Consider the following 24,137-nt stretch of genomic DNA (forward strand, 5'->3'; position numbering starts at 1 on the left):
ATTTACAGCAAACTGAAAACAGTGATGCTGTGTTTTCAATTAAAGAGGAATTCTGATTTCATATCTTATCTACTTTCTCATATATGACATAATGTAGCAGCAAGCTTTCCAACATTGTTAAAGTGGAACCCATGAAATAAGGAGATTTGGTCTAAAATCTCAGTTTAAATGTTTCTATTCCTTATGGAGAAGTTGAGGTGGGAACTTGTGAGCTTCCCTCTGGTTTTCTGTAAGCTGCTTATAACCACATTGGAGAGAATTCACAAATAAATCTTGTGATTTTCAGGTAATCACTCGCTTCCATAGCTGAGCCCTTCAATAAAATACCAAATGTCAGAAGACTCTCAATAAAGTCAAGAAAGTTTGAAATGTTGACATATGCAATAACTGAAACACTGTTCTGTATGTGTTGCCCTTATTTAATATAGTAGGAAATCTCCATGGAGGTTGTTGGTTTGGACATACATATGTACAGCTTATTCATCTCTAAGAAAATTTCCCACAAGGCTGTCACACAATCCTCTCTCCTCAACTTGTTGCTTTATCATAGCACTCCTAGAGCATTTTTCATTAGAGTATTTTACAGGGTAAATCTGTTCTGAAGTAGACATCAATGTTGCATTAAGGATTCTCCCAAGTTCTCCATTACTCATACTCTGTGCTTTCCTGTTCTGATTCTTTCGCACAATAACCTTCTCGTAATGGGAACTGCAGTTTTTCAGCACATTTTATCTGTTAAGTGCAGAGCTGAGTCTGATGCTCTGTCTGAAGTGTATTGTTATTGAAAATGAGGTTTCTAAAAATTGTGCACCTGTTTCAAATTTGTTGTTTCTTACTGCTTGCAGGTACTTGACTATATAGTAAGACAAAAGAGTTTATGTCACAAATGACAACTTTCGAGTTTCTAAAACTCGTCTTCAATGCAGGAAGCTTTTGAAAAGCTTTTTATCTTGCAGATCACTGTGAGCCATTATGATATCTTTCTGCTGCAGAAATTAGAATAGCAAAACCCAAGAGATGTTTGTTTTGAGGGAAAGCACAGATAAAGCTGCAAAAAATGCTTTAACAAAAGCAAGTCTGAGACAAGCTATTTTAGTTTTCAGTCCCATGCTCAGACAAGTGGCTGTGCTCCCTAACCTCCCAGTGATTAGACTTAACGTGTTTTGAATAGAACTACTAGTAACTTTAAGGAGGTAAAATAATGCTCAGTTTCTTTGTTGGGCGAAACATCATTATTAAAACAAGAAGCCCAGAATATTTTTTGACTTCAGTGGCAGCTTGAAAACATAAAGTTTGAAGAAATTGTTAATGTGAAACAAAAAGTGGTCATAAACCAAAGTTTGAATCCAGCCATTCTGCCAGATCTTGACTGGTAATGCTCTCTACCTTGAGCACACCAGTGAGGTACAAAAGAGCCACTGTGTTCCCTCTCCCTCAATCCTCAGTGGGTTGTAAAGCTTAGCATTACAATGGCTGGGCTAACTTACTGTGTCTGAAGATCAATCCCAGCAATTTAATTTAAATTAAGTGTTACTAGAAAATCATATCCCATTCTGGACCAATATTTTTTCTGATACATCTGAGAAGTGGTAGGTGAGAAACAGAATGTCTGGCACAGGCCACTGCTATGAGTCAGAATTTAACCTAATTACCGTGAAGGAGCTACTTGAACCACCTGTTGAAACAAATCGAACTGTATGTGTACAACAGCAGTTTAAATGCTTTGGTGGGTATTTTTCTGCTTTCTTTAAGAGATTTTCATTTTCATTTTGCAGCCAAACACCAAGACATACTCACAAAGCGGCAGGCACTCAGTATCAGTAGAGGTTCAAATGCAGCGGCAGCGGCAAGAAGAAAGAGAGAGCTTCCAGCAAGCTCAGCGGCAGTACAGCTCCTTACCCAGGTATGGCACCTGTCTGAAGCTGCTCTGTGGATACCAGCCTGGAGCTGATTTCATTTGTGGAAGCAAAATGTTGTATTTAGTGCAGACACTTTTCTTTAGAACTGATTTAAAGTGGAATGTATTCAGTGTGGAAGAGGCATAAAATTTCTCAAGTGAGAGCATGTGATAGCTGTTTATTTTAGGGGAATAACTTCAGAGCTGGTTTCACTGGAGTATGATGACACTCAGCACCCAGCAGAATTGAGGCATTAAAACAAAGCTATTCTTTGTGGGACACCATCCAGTGTGAATTTCTGCAATAGGAAAGGTCTCCTGAGCATGGCATGGGTTGTCCCCTTTTGGTACGTCAGATGATTTTTCTTTCTGCTGTCTAATTCCTTACTGAGTAGACATTTTATATGTGTGATGCTAATGCAGAAGAAAAGGGGGAAAAATTAATCTCAAGACATCAAACAAAAGAATATGGAACTGAGAAACTCTGTCAAGAAAATCAGGGGCCTTCAACATCCCAGTATATAAATTTTATTTAAGGTTTTAGGGCACTGGCAATGGAATGCTGAAAATTAACACACGGTTTTGGTTTTTAAAATGAAGCTATTTGAGCAATGTATCTTTCACTTGGTATTTAGCTTTAAGAGTTACTAAAACTTTTCCCAACTTCTTGTGAATCAACTACCATAGTTAAGCATTATGCAAGTAGTCTTTGCATTTTCAAGTATCAGTGGCAGTGGTTGAATAGGGAATATTTTACACCAGAGGCTTGTGTCAATTCCCTTCCAACAAGGCTGTGTTATTTTTTGTGTGGTGTAGGAAAAAATGCTTCATAACAGCACATGTGTTATGAAGTGTATCAAAACTCTTGGTTTTGGAAACTACTAGAAGCCTCTTCAACAAAGTTTTCTAATCATGAACTCTTATCCTACCAATATCTTTGAAAATAAGACTGATCTCTCAGTTTTTCACATGCTATGACACCCGTCAGTGTTGAATTTTTCATGTTAAGTTTTGAAGGTGGGAAAGGAAAATGAGAAGTTACTGAAGCAGGTTGTAGCCAGGTGGGGGCTGGTCTCTTCTCCCAGGCAACCAGCAGCAGAACAAGAGGACACAGACTCAAGCTGTGCCAGGGGAGGTTTAGGCTGGATATTAGGAAGAAGTTCTTCATAGAAAGAGTGGTTGGCCATTGGAATGGGCTGCCTGGGGAGGTGGTGGAGTCACCATCACTGCAGGTGTTTAGAAGTGACTGGATGGGGTGCTTGGTGCCATGGTTTAGTTGATAGTGTTGGATGATAGGTTGGACTCGATGATCTCAAAGGTCTCTTTCAACCTGGTCTATTCTATTCTATTCTATTCTATTCTATTCTATTCTACTGCATTTTCTTGAATTGTTAGTTTGTCATTTTGAAAATCTCTGTATTCCCTTTGCTTCTTATCTACCTTCCTCCTGAAGTCATCACACCTATTAATGCCATCTTGCTTTTTCTGAGATTCATAGAATCACAGAATGGTTTCAGCTGGAAGGAACCTTAGAGATAATCTGCTCCAACCCCCCTGCCACAGGCAGGGACACCTCTCAGCCAGACTCGCTGCTCAAGGCTTTGAACACCCCCAGAGGGGAGGTATCCACATACTCCCTGGGCAGCCTATTCCAGAGTCTCACCATCTTCATACTGAAGAACATTCTAGTGTTGCTTTTATGTTGAGGGGGTTATTTTTGTTTTAAAACTATGGTTCTTGAAACTAAATTCCCTTATTCTGCTCAAATCCTGGTTGTATTTAAAGTCAGCATTGGAAGTGAGTTGCGATTTAGTTCCAGTGACAAAAATTAATAACTGTAAGGAGAAAATTAATCTACAGGAAATTTGGGAACCGTTTCATTGTGTCGTAGAAATACTTGTTTTGAGAAGAGTGGCTGAAAACATCACTCACTGTGGTTTTCACTGTGAGAAATGGCTAGCAAACTGGCAGTACAAGTTACTGAGTAATTAATGATAATTTCATGACTTTGAGCACTCTGGGTATTAGAGCTGTGATGAGAGCAGACAGAATTTCAGCACCTGGGGCTATAGCTGAACACTGTAAATACCAGGATACTGCTATAAAAAGCTGGGACACCCAGTTCTCCAGCTTTACAAGCTGCTCGTAACTCTGTGACTGATCTTTAAGGAAATCTTACTGTTACTCTGAAACTTCGGTCCCAAAGCTTAACGTTGCAACTGTGATTAAAGTTTGTGCGCTGGCTTCATTCTTGAGCTTTGCTGCTTTTCATCTTGTATAGCCTGTAGGAGTCTTCTTTTTTTCCCTTTGTGCTTTCAAATCATGAGTACTGAAGGCAAATAAACTCTTGAGTCTAATTTTAAAGGATTTTCCCAGAAAGCTAGGGAAAGTGGGCCAGCTAATTTTGAACAAGTACCAGAAAACAGTCAGTAAATTAAATAAGTTCAACTAGTCATCTTCTTGTCCCATGTGAAACTGTACAAGCTATGTTTAACTCCAAGTTAATTTTCTAGTGCTTAAAATTTATCTTGTTCTAGATCAGAAACCTGACAGTTTCGTAGCCTACAGAGGTTCATTCAATTTGCTCTTGTTCCAGGGAGTGCTAAAACATGGCTCAGAAACAATATTTCCTTGGCAAAGCTGGCTGTAAGAATACCAAGCACAGCTATAAAGATTTACATAAGAATTTACATTATGTTGTCATTTAAACTGTAATAATTTAAATTCGCCCTGAATAACAATTTTCATCCAGAAGTCTCAAAGTCTATTATGAAATAAGATGGATGTGGTCATTTTCAAATCACATGTGTGGAAGGGAGATTGCAAAAACATTAGGTGGCTTTTGACTCGTGGTAGAACAATTCTCCATGTCTCATGTCTCTCCCCTGTATATTCACTGGATGAGGTCGCGTTGTGTCATGTGTGTTGACATGACAAACCAAGCCAATTATAGACAACTGAATTGTTTTCTTATTGATTAATGTCTCAATATATTTTGCTTTACTGCTTGATTCTCATACACTAATTTTCATCTCAGAGTGGGCATAGCTTTTGCTGCAGCACAAAATTGTTTTACTTTGTCTTCACCAATCTGATTTTAAATTCATACAAGCATCCAGCAGCTTGATAGTAAATTAAAGCTTTTTCAAAACCATAATCTGTCTTTAAAATAATGTGATGATTTATTGAGAAAAGAGATAAGAATTTGTAATTCCTGGATGTATTTGATTTATTTATCTACCCCCTGGAGCCAAAAAAAAAGGAGAAAGGAAAAAAAAAAAGGTTATCTCTGCCTTTTGTTTTATGAAGGCTATAGCCTGGGAAATAGTCCTGACAGGACAAAATTCCTTAGTTCTGGAAATCCAAGGAAGCTACTCTCATCCATGTAGCTACCTATCAATAATGAGCTTTATCTTCTGACTTGTGCACTGTCAGAGCCGTGTTTAAAAACTGTAACCAAGCATGAATCTAGATTTAAATCTTTCGTGAGTAACTCTACAAGTGCTGGCTGTTATCTGGTTTCTGAGGAAGTACAGCCTGTGGTCTTGCCTAGCTTGCAACTGAACTGTAGTGCTTTTTTCTTGAGAACATAATGGTAGTTGTAGCACTGAATAGGTTTTCAGGGGCATAGTCCTTCTGGAAAGGTCTAGAAAAAAGGCTCAACTCAGTAGGACACATTCTCCCAACAAAAGAGGCAAGCTGCCTCTTTTGGAGCAGAAGAGAGCATTAGTCTGAAGAGTTCTGAATTTGGGAGAACCCTGATAGCATTGCAGAAGCACCCTTCTTAGGGATTGTTGTCAGTAACAATACATAAGGAACCAGAACAAGTGTCTTTAAAGCCTCTTCTATTTTTCTTTCCAGACAAAGCAGAAAAAATGCCAGTTCCGTATCGCAAGACTCATGGGAGCAGAGCTATTCCCCTGGAGAAGGGTTCCAGACTGCAAAAGAAAATCCCAGATACTCCAGCTACCAAGGATCAAGGAATGGCTATATGGGGGGACATGGCTTCAATGCCAGGGTAATGCTAGAAACACAAGAACTGCTCCGACAAGAGCAGAGGCGGAAAGAACAACAACTAAAAAAAAAAACTTCTTCTGAAGGGCCTAGCAACTATGACTCATATAAGAAAATCCAGGACCCTAATTATACCCCTCCTAAAGGTCCTTTCAGGCAAGACGTACCACCTTCACCATCTCAGGTAGCAAGGCTGAACAGATTGCAAACACCAGAAAAGGGAAGACCGTTCTATTCCTGAGGCGAAGAAAATGAAGATCCACTTCCCATGCAATAAGGAACATTTTCATATAAGGACGTATTTTGAAACCTTTTTAAAGTGATGGTACTAAGGAATCCATCTGTTGTCTGTTTCAGTGCCTTTAAAAATACGGGCAGAGCATTGATGGGCCTTATGTCTTTGCCCTTCTGTCTCACGTGTTGAATTCATGGAAGGATGTTCCACCATTTGACAATCATAGCAGAAGTGAGCAACGCCGCCCTGCGTAACGAGTCCCGTAGCACAATCCAGTAGTTGTCAATGGCTTATTGCTAGGATTTGTTGTATTTTTTTATTTTTTTTTACCTTGCAGTGACTTACTACACCAACATGCAGCTTTGTGGTATAAAATTAATGAATTTGAGGTTGAAGGAATCATAGACATGTCCTGTTGTATTTCTCTCGCGTCAGGAGGACAGTTACATATCGCTCTTGAGTGGATAAGGCTTAGCTGTACTCTTGATCATGGTCGCAGTTCTAAGCTGTTTTATGGTGGAGTCATTACCAGTCTTTGTTGATCAATATTTAAGTGTCTATATGCTGAAAAACTATCCTTCTCCTATTATGCACATATGCACTCTTTTTCTCTCTCTCTCCCTATTCTGGGCTTATTAAAAAAGCCTTTATCCTGACTCATGAGGAAAACAATATTAAGCTTTCAGTTATCCTGAGAATCCTGTTACAATTGCCTTACGATCTAAATACCCAGTCCATTACAAATGAAATAACTGAGGAGAGACTATTTATACAGTCACAGCCAAGCCCTTGATAAGTATATTTTATTGTTTTATTAAAGATGGGGAAATTATGAACAAACATACAACTGAGTTCTGCTTTGCTTTACTTCTAGATGAATTTGGTCCTACAACACTTGTGCCTAGGAGAACTAGGGAGGGTATCATCCCATAGTCATCCGGTATACAGTTGCTTTAGTTGGTCAAGTCTTGGAGATAGCTTAAAGCAAGAGCAGAAGAAATTAAAGTTGTTTGGTTTTTTGCATTTTGGGTTTGTTTTTTTTTTTAAAGAAAGGAAAGGAATTTCTTCTTTGTTACAATTTGTGAAGCTTTGTGGACGATTGTCTTGTGCTTCCCTGTACAGTAACGTTGCGTTGTTGCTACATTAAAAATACACCTCTAAGTATATGAATGTGAGATAAGTGGAGACAAACTGTTACACATCGTCCTGAGAACATGTCAGTATCCAAAAATAATGAAAGAGGAAAAAAACCAACAACAACAAAAAAAGGAAAAACAAACAAAAAAAGATTGCTCCAGTAGTGAGTAATATTTGAATGTGCATATGGGATATGAGAATTTCTTTTGCAGCAGCTGGTTTTGTTTGTTGCTCTGAACTTCATGTATTGTAAAACAAACAAACAAACAAAAAGAAAAAGTAGAGCTGGGTTGCTGAAGTGCCTGCAAATCCTGATGAGAAAAAAACACAAAGGCTCGAGAATGGATCTCAGCACATCATGTACAAAAAGGAAAGAGAGAGAAAGTCCGAAAGAAAATCATGTGTCGCGCGATTCAACCCGAAACAAAACAAAACAGATGCCTATTTTTTTGAACTGGCACATTTTATTTTTGCGCCAACTAGTTTCTAGAATACATGTGAAATGTCAGCACACATATCTGTGTCTTTTATGCCTGTTTGTTAATGACTTTGTTAATAATGTACTCCGTGTTTAAAATTTGTTATTAGTGTAAGTGGATGACAACAGCTCTTTTACGCAGACTTTACCAACCTGTGTAAAACAGCTTTCCATGTACAGATGAAATTTAGAATAAAAGGCTGTTTCCATCCTCGTCTTGGTATTGCCTGGAGACTCTTAGGAGAATTGCTGCAGACACTGAGTTTAAAAAATATTTAACAGATGTTATTTTATCCTATTCCTAATGGATTGCGTGTGTCTTTCTGTGAGCGCTTATAAACACTGGCAAAAGGAAAACAAGATTTACAGCCCAACTGGACACCTGAGGACTCTCCTCGGAGGGTAAAACAGCACAGGTTAACCACTTGTGTTATTTTAGGCCATACCTGTGACGTTTCAAAGGTGCATTCTGAAGAGTAACCTCTGTAGCAGAAATCTTTTGTGCTGTACTGTGGAGTCCTCTCCCTGAGGAGAGCACTGTCGGAAGGGCACCTGCTGTGCTCTGGTTAGATCCAAGCATGTGTGAGGAAGCCCCTTCTGCACCAAGTGTGTCTTTTGGGCTCTGATGGGAGCCCTTTGCAGGAATGTTGACATGGTGAAAAATGGAAGAAGGCAGATTTATTCATGAAGCAATATTTACAGTGCTAGTGATCCTCTGTTTCCCCCATTAGTATTAGAACTGTTTGGTTTTCTCCCTCTTCCCTTCATTCCTCCTTTTGTTGAGTACTGCGGGAATGTCTATCATAACTCCGTATATGCATGACATCAGGCTGTTGCCATGGCAATAAGTGTCAAATTATTCACTGTGACTTTAGAGTGGGATCTCCCGGGGAAGAGTAGCAGGAGCTGCAAGGTGGACAGGTGGCTTTCGGTGCCCAGATAGACTAAAAGCACGCTTTTGAGGAAGACCTAAATTGTAGTGCCTTGCAGTTGTGAGCAGGGAAGTAATTGCATTTGCAGTTTTGCAGGCCTTGCTGTCCCATCCTCTGAGCTCATTCCTAGATTACGTAGTTTGATGTTCCTATAGAATTATTTGGACAGGGAAATAATTGCAAGCACCAAAAGAAAAAAATTGCATCCAAGGAATGGAAAACAGATTGAAGTCCTTTGCAAAATAAGTTCTTTGATAAACTGTTGTAGGAAAAGGGGCATATGTTTGGAAAAGTATGAAGTACAGGATGTTTTACGTGTGGGGATGGCATATGTTAAAGTTTTCTCTCGTATGAAACTCCTCTTCAAGGTGTTAACAATTTGCCATAATTAGATGTGTTCATGAAAGAAGGCAGATGTTCTCTGTGGGCCATGTCTGTGTTTTGTTAGCAAAGAATAAGGGCCTTTTTCTGGCTTTGTCATCCTTTCTTCTCCCTGACACAGTGTAGACAGGATTTCTAATATTAACTCCTGTGAGTTGCAAAGGGTGATAAGGAAGTGGGAGGGAGGTATTTTAATAGAAAACGACCTTTAGTTCTGCATAGTGAATAGATTCAAAAGTTAATTGAGCTAACAGCATTACTGCGCTAATTTGTTTGTGGACGCGTTGCCATTATGAGATTAACTCTATAACATTAGTGCCTTGAAGAATGGTCACAGGACAGACTGTAAGGGAGCTTACAGCATCGAGGAGTGGGTGTAAGGCTTGCACATTTTTCTATGTTTAAACCCTAAAAAAAACAAACCCCAAAACCATCTGCAAAGCCTGCTGGTTTTTTATCGAAATAATTTGTTAATGCTATTGAAATTCCATGGGAAAGTTTAATATTACTCATGCAGAAGAGTTTCTGCAAAAGAAAACCACCCTACTTCCCCTGTTCTTATAGGGCCTCCTTGGAAACCAGAGTGCAGCTCTGGTGAGTCATTGCATGGGCCAGATAGTTTAATGTATGTCTTTGAGAACTCTGCCATCAAAACCAGCAGGAAAAAAAAAAAAAGAAAGTGGCACAGAGCCCAGCAGAACATGGTTGGAAAATACAATTGCCATTTATTGCTGGCAAACAGCAGGAAGGAGAACAAAACAAAATGTAAGCCCATCATGACTGCAGATATATGGCTTGACTTTCAAAGCTCTGCTGATGTTTCACTCATGTTCGCTCTGTTTATGAGTGTCTGTAACATTGCATTTATCTGTGCTGGGTATGCTGAGAAAGGGAGGGAAGAAACTGGCCAGACAAGGAAGAGATGTGCCAGATTAGCAGGGCTGGCTAAATCCAGGATATTCTTGAGTAACTCAAACCTTTGAACTCATGTTGTTGAGACTTGAAGTGAATTTGGCTGTTGCATGTCCTGGCTTGCAAGTCTGTTTTCGGAGTATTTCCTAATTCTATTTGCTGTGCCTGAATGTTTCTATATCTTTCTCTCCCCAGTCCTCAGTCTAGTTCATAGCAGTTGTGAGGAATCTGTCAGGAATACAAATACACAAAAAACCTCACCTATTTTTTTATGCTGCTGTTGTGCCATCGCACTCTGGCATTCTAATTTAAGTTTTAGCCCTAACTTGGCAAGAGAAGGGGTCAGAAATTCAGGAAGGGGAACTGACTTTGTGAAATTAGGATTTGTTTGTGCATGTTCATGCAAGCAAGCATGCAGAAGAGAGAGAGGCACAGATTGGATTTATTTGCCTTTAATTCATGTCCAGCTTGAAGCCCTCTTCAAAAAATCTTGCAGCATTTCTTCAGAGTTTTTTCCATCTCTACATAAACCATCTGATGATTCGATGCACACAATTATTGCTTCATGCTCTCTCATACATCTCTTCTATTTTGGATCAGCCTCAACACTCTCTCTTTTACATCCACTGATTAATCTGTTGCATTTATTTGTTTCTCTAAATTGCATGCAATTCATTTATACCGTAGGCCACTTCTTGCCAGTGATTGATATTTCCCTCTTAGCTTTGTAAACTTATTTTAATATTTTTCTGTCCTTGGGAGCAGTGTTATCTTCTGTAATTTACACTTTAATCACATCTTTAAAATTGAGACTAGAAGCTTGAGCTGGGATTACACAAAAGCAGACTACAGAATTTGGCTTTGATTTCTATTCTGTCTGCAGCGCACACAGCCTGGGCAAGTCACAGGGACTGTACAGAGTACTGCCTGAGTGAGATGAAGAACAGCATCAAACCCAGGAGCTTTGGAGGAAAAAAAGAAAGTCAAGGATAGTTTTGAAAATATTTATGCTCGTTCCATGCTATCTGCTGTGAACAAAATAATAATTCCATAGAAGTATAACTCTATCTGACTGGCTGATGGGTTTAGAGCTCTGATAGACATGACTGTGGCTTAAAGACAGATGGATGGAAGAGGAAGCTGCTTGTGCCCTTCCAAAAGATGCCAGGACCCACTCCCCTTGCAAACTGGCTCCAAGAACACTGTTTTCAGCTGCACATCTTACAGCAACCGAGGTCTGGAATGGGCTTACATTCACACATTGAGCTGAAAACTGCAGTGACATCTGTCAGGGAGGGATGACAGCCGTGGGTGATAATAGCTTCAGTTATCTGATTTTCATCTGCTTGTTTGTTGGAGTAGTCTTTGTCTTGGGGAAATAAGGAAAGAAATTAAGAGTGACAGAAAGAAGTAAAATATTAGCAAGAAGTTTCTCCCATTATTGTCACCATTACAGCCACTGGTAGGTAGGTGCTTTAATTTTTTTTTACCTTTTTATGGACCAAAGGCATAAAATGGAGAAACCAGCTGGGAGTAACCTCGGTGCAAAACTCATGACCCTTCTAGAGAGTCATTCTATTGTGTAGCCTGTAAGATGTGAATTAACAACACAAGCAGTAAAAAAACTCCAGTGACCCCTCCTCTGTGGAATTTCCTGGGATGTGTTTAGATTGTCACTCCCTGGGACTAGGGGCTGTGGTTAGTTTTTGTCCTATGCAGGACAGAATTGTTGCCAGTAAGAGCTAGCAAGTATTTGGGAGTTCTTTAGTGTGAATGGAACTTTTTTGGAAGTTGGTTTATAGGGATTTTTGCAACAAGTTCATGACTGTCCCATTTGAGATGTATTCCTAGTCCTAACACTATTCTCATTTATAAGCACAGAGCACATTGCTAGAACCAGTAATAGCTGGGGACTTGCCACATTTGGCAGTTAAAATGAGTTCCTCAGATCTCTTCATTTAACTAAGGGACTACTTCTTTAAAGCTTTTATAGAAGGAGGGAGAGAGATCACTTCCTCATGGAAATAGGAAATACATTCCCATGGTCACTGTTTGAAGCTGAAGAAATATGTTGAGGCATTTAAAGAGACTTCAAGGAGCCACAGCCTTCTGCCAGGAGCTCAGAGCAGTTATCACCTTTGTGTTTAGCAAGCTGCAGAAGACATTAGTTTCCACTGCTCCAGCAATATATTTCTTATTCCCACTTAGAATTTGCTGAAGTCTGAGACCCCCTTCTGGGTGCCCATCACATTTTATATCTTCCTTAGAGGCAAGCACAAAGCTTTGTAATACTTCAGCTGTAGCCAAGCTATTAAAAACCAATAGGCTCTTAGGAACAAGAATGTCTTTGCCTAGAACTTCATTTCTAATGATGATGTATGGTGTGTTTCATTTCTCCAACCGTCAGTTGGTTCTTATCCATGACACACATCTTAGTTTTCTCAGCATATCAGGCAATTGAAGCTGTGCTCTCTGGCCTAGCCCAAACTGCAGGAGCCATTTTAATGAATAAATGTTTATAAGTAATATTAATAATATTTTTTTGATACCTGATGATGTGTTCTCTGGGCTATGGGCTACCAAGGAAGGCAAATTTATGCTAGAGGAACTGTTTTGCATTTGCAGAGGAAGCTTAAGGAGTCTTTTCTCACATTAGCTTCTGAAACTCACTAAAGGTTAATCTAATCAGCTGCAGCAATGTTCCATTGCAGGAATGGCAATATCTTGTTTTAGTGCCTGGTTGATGGTTTGCAAAAGTCTATTTTATAATCTGAGCTGAGTTCATTGTAATTTTCCACATATTGTTCCTCACTTTGAGAACTGTATAAAATCATATTACAAACAGAAGCCACTAAATTGCGCTAACCGAAAGCTCACTTGAAACTACAGCTGGCAAAGTAGAAACAAGTTGTGTTTGAATATCCCATTCTTTGTTTAAAAAAAGAATGTAGAGAAATTTTTATGAATAGCAGCATACAGAACTTTAAAATAGTTCACTTATTTTTTTAAAGTCAGGTTGCAAGAATAATTTTCTCATCTTTATGCAGAAATTTCCTGCATTTTTGTTGACTAAAATACTACTAATCTAATTTCCTATTAAAAAACTCATTTCCAGCATTGCAGAGCTGAAAGGTGCTACCAAGCATTTAGTCTTCAATTTACATACAACAAACCCTGTAATCTGATGGGGGATTTCACACAAGGATGGCTGCATGCAATTACACGGGCAAAGAAAAAATTTCATCCAAGGCTCCGCTCTACAATAATTTCATCTCTTGGTCTCCCATTGAGAATTCTCCTATTGTTAAATTGCTTATTGATGTGGACTTAAGAGTAGAAGAATCTACAAGGTGTTGTCATACCAGGCTTTCAATGCTGTTTGCATTTCTTTTTAATTATAATTTGTATTTGTTAGAAAGGGACAAAGTAAACAGATTGGAATACTTCATTTGAGTTCACACTCATTGACAAGAAAACATTAAGCATTCTCCAGATGAAGCATCAGTCATGAAAGACAGAAGGATAATCCTAACATTACAACTCAAGTAAATTAGTTTTTGGATATATATTCCAGCATTGCATGAAGCTGTACCAGTTCTTAATGCTGGCATAATAATATGCACTTTTAAATCATGCCAGAAGTCATCATTACAACAGAGAGAGGATTCACTGTTTGTGTTTATTAATGTGGGGATGTTGGAAGAGTTATTTGGTATTAAATGTCACAGTCTATGGTGATTGGAGCTAAACAACTGTAAAACTGATTGAGAAGACTCGGGCAGATAAACAGAAATGACAAACAGAGCTCCACAGGCTGCCATGGTGGAAGCACACCTCTGTCATCACAGAATAAGTGGAACACCATGAACCAGGTGCATCCCCTTTGGAAAGATGGTGAGAGAATATGGAGAGTGCAGGACCATGGTAAGCATGAGCCTGAGGCACATTTATTACTTCTGAGTACAAGGGAACCATTTGTACCTTAGCTGGGCCACATCTTTCCCTTTTGAAGACTCATACAAAGCTGTGTTTATCCACAGCTGTATAACTGAGGTGTGGTTTCTTTTAGAATAGAATAGAATAGAATAGAATAGAATAGAATAGAATAGAATAGAATAGAATAGAACAAACCAGGTTAGAAGAGACCTTCAAGATTATGTGAGGATGGATACGAAATTCTGCTCCATCACACTGTGCCAACAGCACCATCATAGTTGCTCCTCGGAAGCTTTGACTCAAAGCTTGTAACTCACTGTTCATGAAGGCCAGGACAACATTCCTCCAGAGGGTGGAAGGAAAACAGGGCAGGCAAGTACTTTTCCTTGTCTGTATGGCAGGCTGACATTACCACAGAAAAAGCTGTTGCAATGATGTTAAGTATATGGGGTTTTAAATTAACTGGTGGGCAGGACTCAGGCTGGGAAGGAGGGTATGGAAATCTGACTTGATGCTCTGCAGATTTAAGTAAGAAAAGAAGGTGGTATGTTACAGAGCAGCTGATCTATCTCCTAGATGTACCATGTGTGTCCTCCCAGGCCACCAATGAAATGTGATTAAGGGTTTATCTCCGTATAAATACCATGTATACTTATTAAGTGGTGAGTGGTTTGCATTATTATGACATATGATCGGTGATGCTCGGATCCAGCTGGTAAAGTTTCAGCAAGGAGCTGGGAGAGCAGCAACAGTCCTCCTATTGTCTTGATTTGGCATTGTGAGGCAGCAGTGAAAGCAATACAGGCAGTGATGCAGGACTCTAATGCAGAATGCAGGCTCCTTCTTTTGTTAAACATCTTCTCCTAAAAATGTTGGTGAGTACACATTGTTTCCTTATCACTTTTTCCTCTTGAGAGATTCCAATTCCATTTAAGCCACAGGCCCAAATCCTTCCTGAGCACGAGTGAGACAGCAAGGAGGATTACCAGAAATAGTGCAGACAATGACCAAGCGCTGCCTTGCGTGCCTTTTCTTTCCAGCCAGCCACCCACCTTTCATTATCAAGGGAATGAATACCATATCTGACTGCATAATCAAAATCCGGTGACCTGTCAGAGCAGGCACTAAAATAAAGCTCTTGCTGTTTCCCTTTGACTAGCCTTCAGTTCTGGAACCCTTTTAACCCAGATTTTCTGACACATTGTAACTTGTAGGCATTTAAGGATGCAACCACCGAGCTAATATGTTTTAGATTGTGCCCTTATAATGTATATGGTATATTTAGTGTCACGATTTCTGGTGAAATTGGAGCACCCTGATGCCAAAGTAATAGTATTTAATTAAAGGAGCTACAGCAAGAATGGTTAGAGCATATTGAACAGTAGAAATTCCTGCCCAGTTTTCCCAGCAATTTTTCTGCCTTTGATATTTGCCAGCACATTCTTGATGAATGTCTAAGGTAAAAACAAATGCTCATTTGGATCTTGAATGCCACTCAACATATGGGAAGACCCACTTACTTTTCTTTAAACACAGGCCTACACACCCATCAGTGATAAAAGCTTTTCGTTCTCCACCTTCCCCCCACCTCCACCCAACCCCCAAGAATTAATTGCAGTACACTTTGTGAATTAATGCTGGACAAAAGTTCAGTGGAGATCATACAAGGGCCAAAGGGGCATATTTGCCTGTTGCAAAGTCTAAACCTAACCTCTGTTTCCTAAAGCTAGCTCTAGATTTTGTAGAGAATGGGGGAGAGCTTAGTTTAAAATGTTTTTCCATACTTTATGTTTCCTTCTTCCCTCTCACCTGAGACAAAAAAACCCACACAGCTCAACACAAGCACAATACCCCTTTTGTTGTTGGTTGGAGAGGGAAACCAGAAGGGCTGATTTCACACCTCCTGGATAATGGTGCTATCAAAGAGGTCACAGATGCCCTGATAAGCCCCACATGTGTCTGTGTTCTATTTGCCTGCGGGGTTAGAAATCAGACAAATTTCTATGAGGAGTTTTCTCAAGGTCTTCTCAGAAGGTTACAGTGTAGAGTCCCTCCAGAGTCATTCCAGGTTTCCATTTTCTAGACTAAGTAGTAGGTGATGTGGTGAGCTATTTGATCAACAGCTGGAATGCACTTTTAGAGAGAACTCCAGAAAATCTGTGGGATTCCTTTTTTTTATTTTCCCCCTTTCCTCTCCTTTCATGGAGAGGTTAAGTTGGTTCTCTGTCCAAGCACTTTACCAAAGAAGATGAAAAATTATGTGGTTTATAACACAGATTCTGAGGATCCAAAGGTGAAGAATTCTGCTTGTCCCATCTATTAGCAAAGTAGGAAAGTCACAGAAGTCAGCTCTAACTGTGGTACCAAAACAGCAGCAAGCAGCAGACTGCCTGATTGTATTGTGTTAACACGAGACCCAGATCTGTCTAAAAGCCCTTGACAAACTCTGTCCTGGCACCAGACCCTGGAGACTTTAGTTACCATTTTTGTATCTTTGAACTGAATGGAAATTTAAATTTTTAATACTGATAGCTTTGTAATTGGATGATTCTTTGAGCATTTTCAGATGAGGCTGTGCTCCTAGGCAAGCAGACTTTTATAGACAAGATCTTCACGGCCAAAGATGCAGCTCTACTTAGCGTGCAGAAGTAATATTTCCTAGACATCTATTTTGTGTGACAGTATCATAACCCAGTGGAAGATATTAATTTTTAATATTTTATTGCACATTTTAAGGTGTGCACAGTTGCTGGATAATGAAAAATACTTGGAAGCAAGCATTTTGGGGGAAATGTGCATGAATCAGAAGGATGCTTATTTTGTATTTTCACTTCCTATGATCTTCAGAAAATGCTGACTGCAGTCTGCAATGTTGGCAGCATTCCTCTTTCACAGAACCCTTGAAGTATTGCAATACCTCATTGCCCACAACAGCCAGCCAGGCTTTTAATAAATTAGTCCTGAATATATAGATAGATTCTGGAGAGATTCTGAGGTCAGAAGAGACCTCTGTAATAATCTAGTGTATTACCTAACTTCCTTTTTAACACTAGCTGTAGAATTGTGCTCAATATTTCCTACACCAAACTCAATAACTTGTGGCTGAAATCAAGAAAGTCTTTCAGAAAGACATGCAGTTTGTATTTAAGGTGATAAAGGATAGAGAATTCACTACACGCTTTGGCATTGTCCTCAGTTTTTAGTTGCTTACACTGATAAAAAAATAATAATCATGTTATCATCAACCTGAAGTCTTCTAACTTTATCTTTGATGATCTTGCTCTGTCTTTTTGTTTGCTCGGTCAAAAGCAGTATTACATGGATGTAATTTTATACATTGAGCTTACCATGCCTCATCGAGACCTCAGTGCCAGTTGAGAAACATTAGTCTTGAACTTCAGAAATTCTGAGCATGGAAAACATGGACACCAAAATCATACAAAAGGATGGAGAGAGAGGAAGGGTGAAGCCCAGCACAAATGTTACGTGCTGAACTTCTGTCTGCAAACTGGATGCAGTCTACAATAGAGACCAATTTTTGAAAGCTGGCCTCTAAATACCACAGCTCACCATCAGAAATACATTTTCAAGGTACTGCCTGTTGTCAATGGACATTCTCTTGATGCTTCGATATTGTCTTTTTAATGTGGGGTTTTTTGGGGGTTTTGGTGTTGGTTTTTTGTTGGTGGTGGTTTTTTGATGTTTCTATAACTAACCCCAGGTTTGTTTTACAAAGAGATGTTTTGCAGGCTATTGGCCAGTACTGTGACCTAGAAATAACTCTTCATGCCTCTTCTGTTTGGTATAAAATCATGATACGTTGTCACCTTGAACCTACCATCCTTTACCTTTAATCTTATTCTCCTAGTTGAACAGCTGCATTCTCATATCCTTTTTTAGTCAAATCATAGGATGTGACTGAAGCTGTGTTCACAGAAAGGAATGTTTTTGATAACTGAAAATTTAAACTTGATTGTAAAAGCTAAGATAAATATTTTGTATTCTAAGAGATTTTTATTTCTCTGTGTAGGATAAAAAGGAGAGCAAGAACTTCAGCTTCAGACTTTTGCCTGTTGAGAAAGCCTAAACCAAATCCAGTATTCCAAACCCCCTTTTTGCATTTCTTTACCAGCAGGTTGGTTGGTTTGTTTTCTCTGTTCCTTCCTGTGAGGAGAGGGACATTCACCATTGCAGTCATAAAACAGTGAGCAATACAGAGTTCAGTCATGCCAGAGAGAAAATGAGACGGCATGAACTTGTCAAGGTAATGTCAATTGAGGGGAAAAAAGGAGAGGGGGAAAAAAGGAGAGGGGGAAAAAAAACCACCCACAAAAGCCAAGGCACAGAGTGACTTTTTAAATCTTTCATACAGATCTTATCTATTCATAACCCAAATCAAAGCAACTCTGATTGCTCTATCAAGTGTAATATATAATTAAGGCAATTCAGTCCTTAGGTTTGGGGTTATCGCAGTTCTTTTGATTCAAGTTGCTGATTGTCTTAGTGAAAGAGCTGGTTGGGAATTTTTTGACAGAGAGGTTTTCATCTTAAAGAAAGAAAAATCTGTCAAGATGAAAACTTTTTATTGAGGACAAAGCTTGCAGTATAATCAATAACCCAGGAGGTAACAGCACCCACAAGAGCATGGTGGTGCAAATCCCTGGTCTCAGCTAGGACAATGCTGGAGCCACTGAACTGCTGGCTAGATGAGATTGCATCAAGCACTCTCTCATCTTGATTTAAATTGTAGTGCAATAAATGCTCTAACTACTAGGCTGTATATTCAGTCCCTCTGTCTCCCTAGATGCTTTTGATTTGGCCCTGATATGGGAGTGAGAAAGGTTTGAAATGCTAAGGAAGCACTCTCCTGCGCTGCACATCTTGGCTCTGAGATCTTTGTGAGCTCTCCTGCCGGGAAGTCTGACCTCTGCAAGTCTTTTTGAGTGTTCATTATACCACAGAACTGGAGCATGCATGAATTTCAGAACTTGAGTAACACCCCTGAGACTGAAGGAGCCACATGAAGGAGCCAAGCTGGCACTTCTGTGTGCTCATAACCACCTTCCTGGATCAGCTGTGAGCAGCACACAGATTCTGAGAGCGCTTAATGGTGAGGCTGCAGACGTTCCAACAAAGGGACTGTGCTCACCTGTACATATACAGAGCAGGCTTTAAGCTCCACGTTTACAGGATACAGTTAGACTGAAAGGTCTTAGTGGCTGCCAGCAGGGATGTCCTGGCTCCAAAGAAAATAACAATCCTCGTTAAAAATAATGGGTGTGCCATGTAATCGGCCAGGCTTAAGGAACAAAGCAATCAAGCCCCTTTATGAGGTAAAAGCAGCTGGTGGCTGAGGAAATACCAGCAGCCCTTGCATGTAGCTTTAGGACACAGAAGCTTCAGCAGCAAGGAGCTGAAAGAGTTTGTTTCCTTCTGCCCTCCCTCTTGCTCTCCCCAAGCCCTTGCCTACAGAATGCTGCCCCTCAGCACTGCCCTATGGGGACTCTGCCCTCAGCTCAGCTGGGCTCAAGGGACTGAAACAGGGACATCAGTGATGGCTGGGCAGGACAGGGTTTCCAAAACTGCTACCAACACCCCAGCAACTACAATTACACTGAAAATGCAGCCTTATTTTGTTCCACTGAGCTTTATATATATATATATATATATATATATAAATATATATAAAAAATATTTATATATATATATATAAAAAGCTCAGTGGAACAAAATAAGGCAAACAAAGAAACCCACAAACAAACAAACAACAACAAACATCACAAACAAAAAAACCCAAACCACATTTTGATGGTTGAATGTGATTTTGTAAGAATTCTGTACAAAATGGAATAAAATAACGTGGTACCTGGATTATCTTTAGAATAAAAATTTAGTGCCTCATAACATGTGTTACTGAATGTAAGACTGAGAAGTAGGAACTGATAAATTCCTATCCCAGCCATGCTGCTTTCTAGGATGAGTGTCTTTATCATGTGCACTCCACTCAGGGTGGGATTTACATTATCTAACTTCAGCTGTCTAAAATTAAGTATCTAGGAGAGGTTACTCATATAAACATATTTCTGAGTCAGCTGGAGGGCAAGCCACCTACAGAAAGAACCCCTGCCTATCCTAAATAAGGGTTCAAAACTGTGTGCTGAGCCTTGCCCCAGCCTTAGAGAAAGCCTAGATGAGTGGCAGCTGATTTTTGGAGTACTGAAGTTAAGACTGATGACTTCCACCTTATTAAAGTCAAAATCTTGCCCCACTGAAATTTAAAACAAGATTCCTGTGTATTTCAGTAGGATGAAGATGTGCCCTCTACATCTCTGTCTGAGAGAATTTTAAGAAGAAAACATGCTTAAGTCCCTGAGCCTCCAGATCCAGCTGAATACCACCCTACATGCCCCATGCTGTGTTACACTGGCAAGTGCTATACTTGTTAGTGCTAAGTGGGAGAAGGAAAAAACCCAACTCCTCTTGCTTTTTGGTAAATCTGTTCCTGATCCTTATCTAGCTCACAAATCTGGTGCTTTGGAAATGTAATTAGTATTTGTAGAATTCTTCCTACGAATGGAAGAAATGAAAGCCTCTCTGTTTATTAATAACAAATAGTTTTAAAAAGTGTGCACTGAGTGCTTAGTTCTAATCATGTATGCTACTACTGTGTTATGGAGATAACACATCCATAGAATGATTTAGGTTGGAAGGGACCTTAAAAATCCTCTATTTCCAACCCCCCTGCCACAGGCAGGGATGCCTTCCACTAGCCTAGGTTGCTCAGGGCCTCATCCAACCTGGTCTTGAACACCTCCAGGGAGGTGGCATCCACAACCTCCCTGGGCAACCTATTCCAGTGCCTCACCACCCTCACTGTAGAGAATTACTTCCTAATCTCCAGTCTAAATCTCCCCTCCTAAAGCTTCAATTCATCCCCTCTCATCCTATCACTACAAACCCTTGTAAAAAGTCCCTTCTCAGCTTTCTTGTAGCCCACTTCAGGTACTGAACAGCTGTTCTGAGGTATTCCCCGCATCCTTCTTTTCTCCAGGCTGAACAGCCCCAACTTTCTCAGCCTGCTGCATAGGGGAGGTTGTCCAGCCCTCTGATAATCTTTGTGGCCCTCCTCTAGACCTGCTTCAGCAGCTCCATGTTCCTCTTATGCTGGGGGGGCACCACAACTGGATGCAGTGCTCCTGGTGGGGTCTCACAAGAGCAGAGTAGAGGGGCAGAGTCACCTCCTTTGTCCTGCTGGTCACACTTCTTTTGGGGCAGCCAAGGGTATGGTTTGCCTTCTGGGCAAATCCAACACAACTGATGACCAACCTGACAAACCGTGTTATTTGAAAAGAAATAATACTAAATAAAAGCTTTTCTTCCTAAAAGTTACATTATAGTTCCTACCATCTGTTTTAAACTCACAGTAGCGAGGAAATCCAGTGTCTGGAAGTCTCTCCTTACCTCATCCCATTGTGCCCTATAGATGGAAAACCTCTTTGCATCTAATAAAACAATGTGTGCCAATAGAAATCTCATCTCTATTGGCAAGTTGTGCATTTCTTTATAGCTGTATACTGGATCCAGATGCTTTGGCAAGGGATATCTTCCTTCAGAAGTACTGCTTGAGAGATCCTGTATTGATTGCCTTTGCAATTATAGATTGGACTATGGCAGTCACTAAAGACAGGGAAGTATTTTGATTCTGAACTGTAGAGGCTCATTCTTGCCTTTAAAAACAAACAAAAAAAAGCCACCTATTTTTACTGTCTGTATATTTTTAGCAGTGCATCATAAAAAAAATTAAAAGATATTAAATGAGCTATAAAGGATGCTAAGCAGTATGTCCTGCAGACATTTCCAATCTTCATGTGAGACATTCAGCAGTTAAAATAGTACAAGGACGGTCCAGCCCCGAATTCCAATAACTGCAGATCAAGACACTGATTGTCATTAGTGTGGCTGTTGCTCCACTTCATACACAATTGCCTTTGTACTCAAAGCCTGTGACTAGACACAACTCAGACTAATTTGTCTTAATTCAGTTTAGCTACATGGAGGCAGCTTGTAGGTGGGCTTATATTTAACATTAAGCAAATCAATTTAGTATGTGCTTGTAGCTTTACAGGCACAAAAGAAAGCTCTTACTGTGGCTTTTTTCTGGCACATCCTGATCCAATTCAATATACCAGTGTAAAGTCACCTTTGGAGATACTTTCAATCATCTCTTAAATTATAGGTGACAGTTGTGATATTTAGTAGTCTTTTAATCTAGGCCTTCAGATTTCATTGTACAGGTGGAGCTGGGTTTGCCACCAAGGAGATGTTTGGGGAATTAATGGTATTTACTCTTAGCAGAAATGCTCAAGGAAAGCAGATGATCATCTGTGGCTGTTTCCTGTCATCTGTTGCATCCTCATTCTGTTCTGGTTTGTTGATGATTTATTCAATGACCTGTGTGCATTCATTGATGGCAATGAGTTTAGTGCTCATGATTTGTTTGATTTTCCTGATGCTTTTCTTTTTTTAGTAGTATAATTAGCATAATGTGTTTAAAAGCTATCAGCCTGACACTTTTGAGGTATTTACCCTGAGTGAGCATGCAGCTGGCACAAGACAATTTTGCTCTAACTTGCAGGTTTTATAACCAAAAAGCCTGATTGAGGATAGGATTCCCAGCCTCAGGAGAATGCAGCTATTAAAAAAATGTTAGGAGGAAAATAAACCAAGGGTGTTACCTTCTTTACTGAGGGGGGAAATGTAAGTATTACAGCTTTGAGTTTTGCACACATGGCATGAAATATGAGGTCTTTCCCTTAGATAAGTTACTCCTACAAACAGAAGCAATAATGTCAGAGGGAAAAAAAAAATCTGTGGAAATCTTTCCTATTTTGAGAAAGCTTGAGTTCCCTGTCGCTCAGAAAGGGGCAGGCTGCTGCTGCAGGGAAAATACTAAACCCTACAAGTAATCACAGAGTATGTTGGATAAATTTTCTTTAGTGTGATTTTGCTTATTTAATTATTGTTTGCTGTGAAAATACAGTTCACCCAAGCAGGAGAGTGAAAAAAAAGTGCGTTGTGCCACACGAATTTTACTTGTACAAACGCATGAATGGCCACGTGATAGTTCCATGGGTTTATTCACACCCCCGAGAGAAGCTCAGTCTGGTTGGTTTGGGATTTTTTTTCCCCATGCTAAAACTTCACATTCCTAAATAAATTTGAGTTTTCATACTTTGCTAAACAGTAGTGATTCAGTGACAGCTACTACTGCCTGTCTTGACCATTCTGCCTTCAATTTTCCTGCGGACACCTTTGAGGCAAGGTGAAATATAGTGTCCCTGTGGCTTGACCCCTTCCGTTCTTTAAGTTACAATACAGAGAAATGCTTTGCAGCTACAAAGATGAATGTAGTGCTGTGTTCCAGAAAACAAACAAACAAACAAACAAAAAAACCCAACAAACCCCCAAACCAACCAACCAACCAAAAAACCCCAACCAAAACACAACTAGCAGCACAGAATCTCAAAGGAATAGATCTGACACTATTTGACATGAGGATCTTTCAATTCACTTCAAAAGGCTTTAATCAAACCTGTCTTGCTGTGTTTCCTAGTCTTGTTTTAAAGTATCCTTTACACTAAGAGATGAGAACTAAACTCTTCTACCTCTCCTTGTTTCATGTTTATGATCTAGGCTTTTGCAATAGTAGTTTTTTCCTGCAATGCCTGCACAATAGCAATGAAATATTTCTTCTCATAGTGACACATACAATCACCTTCAAGTGGGAGGAACAGTATTTGCAATATACTACTAGATTCCCTCTTTAGCTCACTAGGTTACTTCATCTGTGTCTTGTGGCTTATTGCCAAATGCTGTGAGAACACAAGGAACACCTACACCTCACTGGAAACACAAATGGGGTGATTTAAAAGACACAGCTTTTCAATGACTGACTCAAATGTTCACTGGGAGAACAGGGATTTTATTGCAGCCACACTGTTGTGCCAGAATGTAGTCGACAAGATGACACAATAGATAAGTTTAGATGAAGGTGTTTACGAGTGGGCAAGCCAATAAAAAGTCATGGCCGAGATGTCTGAATCCCTGTTTGCACAGCATGGCAGTGTTATCCAGCAGACAGCCTAACTGAATAGGGGTCTCTATAATGCATGTTTGGTTTTAAGCATTCTAACACTGTTACTCTGATAGCAGTCA

General features: G+C 39.8%; 1 protein-coding gene across 10 annotated transcripts in view; it reads left to right on the forward strand.

Annotated features, from left to right (window-relative positions):
* PARD3 (par-3 family cell polarity regulator) overlaps window positions 1-7,404 on the forward strand; it is a 426,698-nt gene extending 419,294 nt beyond the window's left edge. For all 10 annotated transcript variants that reach the window (XM_009896928.2, XM_054171475.1, XM_009896929.2 and 7 more), the window contains 2 exons: window positions 1,776-1,903; window positions 5,759-7,404. In XM_009896928.2, coding sequence (XP_009895230.1) covers window positions 1,776-1,903; window positions 5,759-6,152 — 522 coding nt within the window. In that variant the 3' untranslated portion in view covers window positions 6,153-7,404. The remainder of the gene's footprint in view (window positions 1-1,775; window positions 1,904-5,758) is intronic.
* The last annotated feature ends 16,733 nt before the right edge of the window (window positions 7,405-24,137 follow it).

Source organism: Dryobates pubescens, chromosome 21, assembly GCF_014839835.1.
Source record: "Dryobates pubescens isolate bDryPub1 chromosome 21, bDryPub1.pri, whole genome shotgun sequence".
In the NCBI taxonomy this organism is placed as follows: domain Eukaryota; kingdom Metazoa; phylum Chordata; class Aves; order Piciformes; family Picidae; genus Dryobates; species Dryobates pubescens.